Source organism: Aristolochia californica, unplaced genomic scaffold (genome assembly GCF_029961685.1).
Source record: "Aristolochia californica isolate CCGP_79_NKW_82.1479 unplaced genomic scaffold, dmAriCali1.0.hap1 SCAF_11, whole genome shotgun sequence".
Classification (NCBI taxonomy): domain Eukaryota; kingdom Viridiplantae; phylum Streptophyta; class Magnoliopsida; order Piperales; family Aristolochiaceae; genus Aristolochia; species Aristolochia californica.
Window position 1 is genome coordinate 11,630,350 of NW_027181782.1, and position 10,387 is coordinate 11,640,736.

At 36.5% G+C, this 10,387-nt stretch overlaps 1 protein-coding gene across 1 annotated transcript; it reads right to left on the reverse strand.

Annotated features, from left to right (window-relative positions):
• Positions 1 to 414: 414 nt before the first annotated feature.
• On the reverse strand, positions 415 to 1,174 carry LOC137943935 (large ribosomal subunit protein eL27x). The gene has a single exon (XM_068789377.1). It carries the CDS (start codon positions 1,102 to 1,104, stop codon positions 697 to 699), a length of 408 nt encoding a protein of 135 aa, XP_068645478.1. The 5' UTR covers positions 1,105 to 1,174; the 3' UTR covers positions 415 to 696.
• Between the last annotated feature and the right edge of the window lie 9,213 nt (positions 1,175 to 10,387).

Sequence of the window (10,387 nt, forward strand, 5' to 3'; positions counted from 1 at the left end):
CCATCCCATTAACCAAGAAAACGCTTATTTCCTCTTCCCTTCCGTGACTCATTTTCTGTGAACTAACCCATCCAAATGCAAGCCTCCAATGTCACCGAACTCTTAAACAAAAAAAACTTCAGACCTAAAACTTCCCAGAAAAATAAACATATTGCGAGACTAAAAAACACAGCAATCCACCCAACAATCATCAACCCGTCTCTACATGCATAAGGAACACCAACATTAGTCACATTATAAATGAAGGAAGATGGGAATTAAATTCATGCGCATAATCTCAACAAGCATTTTAATTCAAACCATCGAAAGAAATCACAAAACATAAACATTTCCAAACAATATCAAAACCGCCCAAAACAGACAAGATTAACAAAAATACAGTTTGTCAAAAAGAACAGCACAACAGACTCAGAATCATAACAACGGGCACCTTAAGCAAAATAAGACAACACAACTAATAATTAAACTGAAAAGAAACCGAGCCAGGAATCCTTACACATGACATGCACCATGCAGCTACGAAATAAATAAGCGATTCCAAGAAAAACTCATCTCATGATTACAAACTAATATGAACCCATTTCGGAGTTCGATTCGTTCGTTTAACAGATCTCATTAAAACAAAATTATCAAACAAATCCAAGAGGTATTCAATAACGCGAAAACGAAAGTGACCTACTCTTCTCGTCTTAGCAGCTAGAACCTGAGCTTAGTAAAGAACCACCTGTTCTTTCCTGTCTTAAACCTCTCCTCAAGCTTGGCTTTGGTTTCTTTCAGCGCAGCAACCTTCTTGTCCCGCGACTGGAGAACCTCGAGCGATACTACGTCCTTGAGATCGACATCGAGGGTGTAACGGGTGGGCATTATGTGGCTGTAGTTCACCAATCGGATGAAGGCCTTGACCCTCGACTTCTTAGCTGTTTTCTTGGCAGAGTCCTTGCGAATCACCTTATTTGGGTACTTGGAAATCCCGGCAACGAGACAGTGCCCATACGGCCTGTCCCTGGTGCCATCGTCGAACGACCGGATGATCACCGCCTTTCTGCCGGCAAAGCGGCCCTGCAACATGACAACAGCTTTGTTGGGCTTCAGGAACTTCACCATTGTCGCCGCTCGCTCGACCTCTGCCTCCCCTTATGTCACTCGAATTGGAGCTGGGAAACCCTAGCAGTCGATGATTCAGTAAACATATATAGGGAAAAGGATCCTTAAGAGTAGGCCTGATGTTGTGAAAAATAACGCGAATACCGGGGACGATTTCGACGGATCGCCTAAAGCCTCGAGATATCGCACACTTGATCATGTGGCGGGGAAACTTTACGATTAACCGGATGTAAGTTACATGAAATATTTAAAAAAATAAATATATAGAATAAAACAGGGAAAGTCCATAGTACTATTATTGTATGTGAATATTGTTATGAATTAGATGCCATAATTCCAAACTAGCGGGAGTAATAATAATAATCGCGAAAGAAAGGTTAAGCAAACACGAGAACAAACAACAAGATTTATATAGGTTTACAATTAGGTGAACCTACATCTTGTCTTCCACCGTAGTAATCCATTATAAAGATAAAATAATTTACAAGAGAAATCGCACACTTACAAGTGTCTTTTTTTAAACTCTCGGAGGCTGCAACTCAAAATCCTTCTCCGTGATGATAAAACTCTAATAGTGACTTCTTTCAATTATAAAGGGTCATGTAGCCTAAAGTGACTAGCCAAATGAGTACTTACTGGTATTGCATCGTTCATGTTGAACCTGTTCAACACTTTCTTCACATATTCTTCTTGTGACAATTTCAAGACATTAGTATCTCTAGTAATCGTCGTCCCAAGGATTTGTTTTGCAACCCCCAAGTCATTCATGGACAACTCCCTTTTCAACCTTTCTATTTCTTGCTTGCAAGCACCTGCTATGAACATATCATTAACATATAGCAGTAGATTGATGTAGGAATTATCAAACTTCTTCACGTAACAGCAATGATGTTGGAGTTTGTTTAAGACCATACAAGCTCTTTTGAAGTTTGCAACCATTTTCTCATTTCCTTGTGCTTTAAAACCCTATGGTTGCATCATGTAAATTTCTTCCTCCAAATCACCATGAAGAAATGTTGTCTTTAGATCCAATTGCTCTAAGTGCAAATCTTCATTTGCCATTAATCTAAGCATTGTTTTAATAGTAGTTAATTTCACTTCTGGAGAGAAAATTTCAGTGTAGTCAATGCCTTCTTTTTGTTGAAAGCTCCTTACCGCCAGTCTTGCCTTATACTGCTTGCTGCCATCATGTTTGTCTTTTATCCGATACACCCATTTATTCTGCAAGACCTTCTTCCCTTTTGGTAACTCGGTCAGCTACCATGTCTGATTGGATAATAATGAATCCATCTCATCTTTCATGACCAACTCTCACTTTGTTGATTCATCAACTTGTGTGGCTTCCTCGTAACTCATTGGTTCACCTTTATCAGTCAACACAATATAATTCAGTGTAGAAGAGTACCTCTATGGTGGTCTGCTAGTTCTGGCAGATCTTCTAAGTTCAATCACAGGAATGTTTTGATTTATTTCTGGGAGTCTATTTTCCTCGTCTTCTTAAACAATATTCTCCACCTCAATAATTGGAAGATCACTCAACTGAATCACTTCAAACTTCTTGGTTTCATCACTTGTGCTCTTAGACCCTGTCCTCAACCTGTCTTTATACATGGCACCTGTTAGGAATTACACACCCTAATTTCAAACTAACGAGAACAATAATAATAATTGCGGAAGAAAGGAAAGGCAAACACAAAAAAAAACAACAAGATTTATACAAGTTCGCCTCAAGGTGAGACTACGTCCTGTCTTCCGCCACTACAGTAATATACTAAGTAGATGAAATAGTTTTACAAGAGAAATCACACACTTATAGGTGTTTCTCTCTAACCTCTTGGGTTGCAACTCAAGATGCTCCTTGAATTAAGATGATAAAACCCTAATAACGGCGCCCCTCAATTATAAAGAGAAAATTAGGGCAACCACGATACAAGAGTAAAATTTCTAAACTACCCTTAATGAAACAACAACCAACATATCGTGGATCAGACAGGGGATCTACCCCACACCCCTGGGAGGGGGGCCTTTCGCCCCCTTCCAACCCCCATGGCGACCTTACTGCGAAGATCAATTCGCGACCAACTCAACATAAGGCATTAATTAGGCTCTACAACTTAACAACACCTTCATTGAAGATCACGTCCTTGCTCCTGATAACCTTATGATTTTGGTCATCCCAGAAGCGATAACCAAACTCGGTACCACCATAGCCAATAAAGAAACATTTAATATCAAGTTTACTTCTAACAGCATAATCAATATGAATATAAGAAACACAATAAAAAACTTTCAAGAAAGAAAGGTTTACCTCTTTGCCGCTCCAGTCCTCTTTTGGTATTTGGTAATCCAATGGTGTTGAAGGACCTCTATTAATCAAATAGGCAACGGTGCTAATAGCCTCAAACCAGAATATCTTTGGCAATCCCGCATGTAATCTCATGCTCCTGCACCCTCGTTCAAGGCCCTGTTCATCCTCTCTGTTACACCATTCTATTGAAGTTTTCTAGGAATGGTCTTCTTCATCTTGATTCCATTATCACCACAGTACCACTTGAAATCATCATCTATCAATTCTCCCCCATAATCTGATTGCAAGTACTTCACCTTCAAATCTGTCTCATTCTCAACCATTGCTCTCCATCTCTTGAATGTATCAAAGACTTCAAATTTCGTTTTCAGGAAATAAACCCATACCTTTTTGCTTGTATCATCAATAAATGTCACATAGTAATTTGAACCACAAGGGAGGTAACAACTGAAGACCCCTACACATCAGTGTGAACTAACTCCAACTTTGTTGTCTTTTGCTCCTTTCCAACCTTAGAAAAGCTAACCCTTTTCTGCTTGTCAAAAATACAGCCTTCACACAAACTGTTCTTTAAATTTTTCAACCTTGGTATCTTCCCTTGGACTGAAGCACTTTCATTCCCTTCTCACTCATGTGAGCGAGCCTATATTGCCCCAAGTCAGAATCAGTAACAACATCAGCAACTGCAACTGTATCTCTGCAACTGGAAGTGATGTAAAGAGTTCCAATTTTAACTCCTCATGCCACATCCATGGCTCCCTCAGCGACTTTCCAAGCAGTACCATTAAAAATCACATTATGACCTTCATCATCAAGCTGCCCTACAAAGATCAGATTACGCATCAGTTTTGGTACATGTTTCACCTTGTGAATTTTCCACATTATCACGTTTGACATCCTCAAACCTATATTACTAATACCAACAATATCCAAAGGTTCTCCATCTGCAAGATACACCTTCCCATGATCTCTAGCAACATAATTCTCCATGATCTCAGGATGTGCGGTGGTGTGAAAAGAAGCTCCTGAAACTAACACCCAAGAGTCAATAGGACTATCAACATACAAGAGTAAAACATCTTGTGCATCTTCAATCATCGCATTTCTACCATCGCTTTTCTTTTCATCCTTCTTCGGTGCTCTGTAGTTCTTCTTTATGTGACCAAATTTCCACAATCCCAGCACTCCACATTCCTTCTGAATTTGGACTTGCTTCTATCATTCCTTGATTTCTCTCTACCATTGCCCTTGTTGGAATTCCTCTCGAAGTTCCTGCCCCTAGTATTGGCATTTAAGGCAGAATTAGATGTCAACGATTCTCCGGAGTCCTTTCTACAAACATCCTCCGCGAAAAAGGTATCTCGAACATCATTAAAGATAACTTCCCATTGCCTATAGAGTTGTTGACCACAGCCCTCATAGGCTCCCAACAATTTGGCAGAGACGCCAAAAGAATTAAAGCACAAACCTCATCATCAAATTTAATCTGAACAGAGGTCAATTGATTGATAATTGAGCTAAACTCATTCAAATGTGATGCCACTGATGTATTTTCTGACATCTTTAAATTGAAGAGTTTTTTCATGAGATGTACCTTATTATTTGCGAAAGGCTTCTCATACTTGTTAGATAGAATCTTCATCATCGCTGATGTGGTTTTCTCCGATGCCACATTGTGGGCAACATTCTTCGACAGTGTTAACCGGACTACTCCTAACACCTATCTATCGAGGAGATTGCACTTATCATCTTTCATACCATTTGGTTCATATCCTGAAGTGATGCTTGCAACTTTTTACTATGCAAATAATCTTCAATCTGCATCCTTCAGAATGCAAAATCCATACCATCAAGCTTGTTGATTCCAAGTGTCGATCCTTCTCCGCCATCCATTGCTCTCAATCACGAACCAAAGCTCTAATTCCACTTATTAGGAATTAGACGCCCTAATTCCAAACTAGTAAGAACAATAATAATAATCGCCAAAAAAAGGATAAGCAAGCACAAGAACAAACAACAAGATTTATACAGGTTCGCCTCAAGGTGAGACTACATCATGTCTTTCATCGTTGCAGTAATCCATTTTAAAGATGAAATAGCTTACAAGAGAAATGCACACACTTACAGGGTGTTGTTTATCTCTAACCTCTCTTGACCGCAACTAATGCACCTCAGATAATAAAACTCTAATAGTGGCGACCCAAATATAAAGAGGAAACTAGGGCAACCATGATACAAGAGTAAAATTATCAATCTGCCTTTAATGAAGTAGTAGTTAATATATCGTGGACCGGGCGGGGGCTCTGCCTTCACACTCCAGGGAGGAGGGCTTCTCGCCCTATTTCCAACCCCCATGGCGACTTTACCGAGAAGGTCGATCCATGTACTAACTCAGCGTAGGGCATTGATTAGGGTTAGGCATAAAGTTGGAGTTGGAGTTGAAGAAGAAATGAAAGTGGTGGAGGAGAAAGTGAAAGAGAAAGTATGAGGTAGGATTGGGTCCTATGTCGAGACATGGTGCTTCTTTCTATTTATATAATGATACATAGAAAATAAAAGAAAAGTATAATGAATTTTTTTCCAACCCTTATTTTCTTACAAAATTGGCCCATGCCCATTAACTCAAACTTCTTTTGTTATTTATGGAATTTCATTTTTCTTCTATGATAAGCACATTCGCTACAATTAGTTTTGTCCCCCAACTTTTTATGGCAACACAAATGCAAGAAAAATGGTTAGAGGGCACACTTTTTATAGAACTATTTTCCAGTGGAAAATCTGGTCAAAGAAAAATTATTTTGTCCATCATTTTGTTTTCTTACACCGACACAAAAGGTCCCCTACATACATTGAGAATTTGTACAAGACCATACAGATCGACTTAGACTATGAGAATTAACCCTAAGTTTAGAACAATGCTTTCAATTGAAGTGAGTAGACGTTGGAGAATGGGGGAGCCAATAATGGAAAGAGGAAAAGTTAACTATGCTTAACAAAAGGTCATCTCTATTGGAGAGAATCAAATTTAATTCATGAGGAGTCAACTTCTATTCTCCAATGAAACAATGAGCAAGTTCAGCTTGGAAAAATGAGAGTCAATGCACTTACTCAACATCCCAAAGTTTTTAGACAAGTTGGGTCAACTCTAATCGAATTTGAGTCAAGTGTCATTTGAATGAATGATCTTTTAAACTTCCAAAGAATAATATTTTGTTCTTGGATGGTTTAAAAGTAGGTGACTCCAAAGAAAAGTCATTTTATTGCAAGAGAAAAGAGAAGCACTTCCTCACTCCTTGCCTCTAACGAACTTTAACTTATCAATCATATTAAGTACTAAGAAGTTTAAGGAATGTTCTTGATTTGCTCATCCTTTCCAATCTTGAAATGTTTAGTCCGTTTGTAGAGCATCACATTCACATATTTGACTAAAACCCCTCTTATTGTCACAAATTTAACTAGAACCCTCTTATTGTCACATATTTGACTAGAACCCTCTTATTGTCACATAATACTTCTTCTAATCCCAATTAGTTTTGTTGCAGTTTAAGCCGAACCATTACACTATACTTCTATATTAAACCATATTATAGTTTGCTATTTCAAAACTTCCAAGAAACTAAATAAGATCTCAAATAGACACAATATCTTTATATTGAAAACCTTGTATCAAGATTCCAAGTTCAATCTAAGATAGTGGTTTATCATGTCCTTAACCCAAGTAAATCTCCTTGCTTACAATGTTATATCTAATTATATGCTTTGGAGCATTCTTGTGCTCTTCTTGAGGATTCTACATATAAAACACCAAATTGATTGCATGAATGAGATTTGACCTAGTGGGTATCAAAACTTGTAAAGCTCTAATACTTTTATATTTTCAAAGGTTTCATCTACCTATTTATACAATTTATTATCTTGAAGCACATGAATAGGTACCAATTAACAAGAAACAATACATGTCATGTCTATAATATCCGTGACATGATACTATGAGTGATCTCGATACCTATTTTCTTTTTGCCTACCTCTATGCTCAAGAGATTTAGAAATGAACCAAGTCTTTCATTCTAAAATTATCAATTAGTGTCCTCATGATGTTTGAAGTACAATCTTGGTCATTTCCAATTATGATGATACCATCCACATATAACGAGATAACCACCATATGATCCTCTAATTTACATATAAACAGAGAATGATCTTTCCAAGCCCCGTTGTATCAATTTTTATATTACGTAATAAAAACATTGAGACCACATTTTAGACATTTATTTCGAACAATAGATCTAGATGTACAAGTGTACCTTTTTGGATAATTTTTTTATGAATCGTTATGGTTACTCTAAGTAAACTTCTTCCTTGAGTTCACCATGTTGAAATATATTATTCACATTCGACTATTCTAGGGGTCATCCTTGAGTCACTTCCAAAGACAAGACAATTTGAAGGATCACAATCTTGACAACCAAGGTAAATGATGTTTCATTGTAATATGATTATACTCCTTGGCTATCAACCTAGCCTTGTAACATTCCACTGAATAATCTCATGTGTAATTGACTTTATGACATTAATTCAATTTAGTTTGGCCATAATTTCCAAGTCCAACTTTCTTACACAACTTTAATTTCCTCTAACCTCATTCTATTATGGATCAAAATAAGATATATATACTCAATTATAGAGGTGCACTGGCATCATTGAAACAAGGTATGGTAGCTTAATTGAATGGATCAAATTATGATAAATTTTCATTATTTGAGAATTGGGCAGTATAAACCAGGTTCTAAGTAAAGTGATTCAGAAATCATTAGCCAAACGAACTCTATATTTAGGATTTAAAGTAAGAATCATAGTAATAATCTCATTATCGTTAGTTACAAATATTCTCATTGCCTTAGGTTGTCGAGTCATGGACCCATCAATGTGTTCTATAAGACAAAAACTTGGGTCCATAACCAAAATGAGGTCCTTCCATACAACATAGTTCCTTTTATTTAACTTCACGGAAACCAAACTTTAATAGAAGAATATATGAGATATAGTAATCGTAATTGAAAAGAACTAACCAGGAGGGCCAAAATAATGTGTGTAGTAAATGATGCCATTGACTTGACTTGAGGAGGCCAGAATAATACATGCTCTAGAATAATTTTGATGTGAGTCAAGTTGGGGACAAAGGCAACTTGAGATGTGATGAGGTGAATCACAAAGGCAAGGTGACTCGATAAAATGAAGAGGCAACTTGAAATAAAACCACAACTTCTATCACAAAGTCAACTAGAGATGGTAAATTTAAACTCCGGATTTAAAACTTTTGAATCACTATTAATCTAAGGTGACTCAAGTAAATCATATGGAAACTCTTGAATGTCTTAAACCATCAGTCATGGTGACCAAAAATTAGGGTTTCACAAAAAAACTGATATTTTTTACTCCTTTTGGTTCATTCAAATATTTATTTGTTTATTTAAGAATTTTTTGTGTTTTGAGACATGGATAATACATTATACTTAGATATATGATATTATCATATACATTGTGATACCTATTTTTTAAAAAAATTGAAGTATAAAATGTTTGTGATTACGAGCGTAGTCTCTTGGAACATTAGGTATGCCTCGAAGTATGACATATTGTCACCACGGTTTTAATATTATTAGAAACCCCATGAATCTTTTGAGAAAAGTAGTTGTTTTTTGTGCTACTATTTATTTAATTCAAGTTCCAAATTTAAAAGATCATTTACAAGGCCAAGTTGCAAAGGGAAGGAAAGAGTAGTTGTCCTAAAGAATACAAGCAACATGATGTCAAACTAAAGAGTAAAAGAATATTATAAGTTTAGTGAGTTTAAGTATGATACTCACTTTGAAGTACTTGTAGCTTCAATCTCATGTTTTAGGTGAAATTATTTATTTTGATCTTAAGATAGTAAAGTGGAATGTGGTTGAGTTTAAATAGCAAACCTAGATTCACCTCAAGCATAGCTTAATTGATATCGAGAGACATACCTGACTTGTAAAGGAGAAATGATGGGCCTAGAGTGAACCTAAAAAGTTGTGCACTTCTATGCTTGGGAATAATCATTGTGTGTTAAAGCGTATTTGCTTCTTCATTTTAATGCAAACTAATATACACATACACATAATGTAGATATGCTTCTACATATTGCAATAAGATACCACATTACCAGGGTAGTTTTCTACTACGCCAGTACAAATAGATAAAAAAAAGGTTTTAAAACTATAAGCATTCAATTTACCCTCTCTGTATGCCTTATGAGACAATGAGTATCGAAGCATTCTACAAAAAACATTTGAAATCGATCATCATTTTAACTAAGGAAAATAGTTTCTTTGAGTAACCCTATATTTAACAGGATATGGTACCGATATGGACAACTTATAATAAAATCTGTATCCAATCAACCAGGTCCAACATGTGGATGATTGTTAAGAATGGATTCTTCATCCTCTCTATTCAAGCTAATTTTTTGGTTGTGCTTAAGTTTATAAAAGACTGCAATGACTTAGACAATACCAAAGTGGATGGTAATATCAAGGATATAGAACTAATACTTTGAGCCTTCAAAATTTTTTTGGACTCATTTTCATTTTGTGAAGGAGATATGTGATTGTTGAATTTAAGATCCCTTTTCCATAATTCCGAGCATGAGAAAGAAGAAAGAAAAAAAAGAAAAGGGAAGAAGAGCTCTCGGGTAGAGAGAAGAAAAAATAAAAGAGCAAAGAGAGGTTGCTCCAAGCAAAGAGAGAGAGAGAAAGTAACTCGAGAATGGGATGTGTAACTTGATGAATTCCGAATTACAACTCCTCTATTTATAGTAGAGGAGGAGGTAGAGTCCATATACAATTAGCCTTTCAATCCTAATTACATTCCAACTCTAACTCTCTAAGATAAGTCTATCCAAACCAATCTACTATGTTGGAAGATGGGCTTAAGCCCACAAGCTCAAGA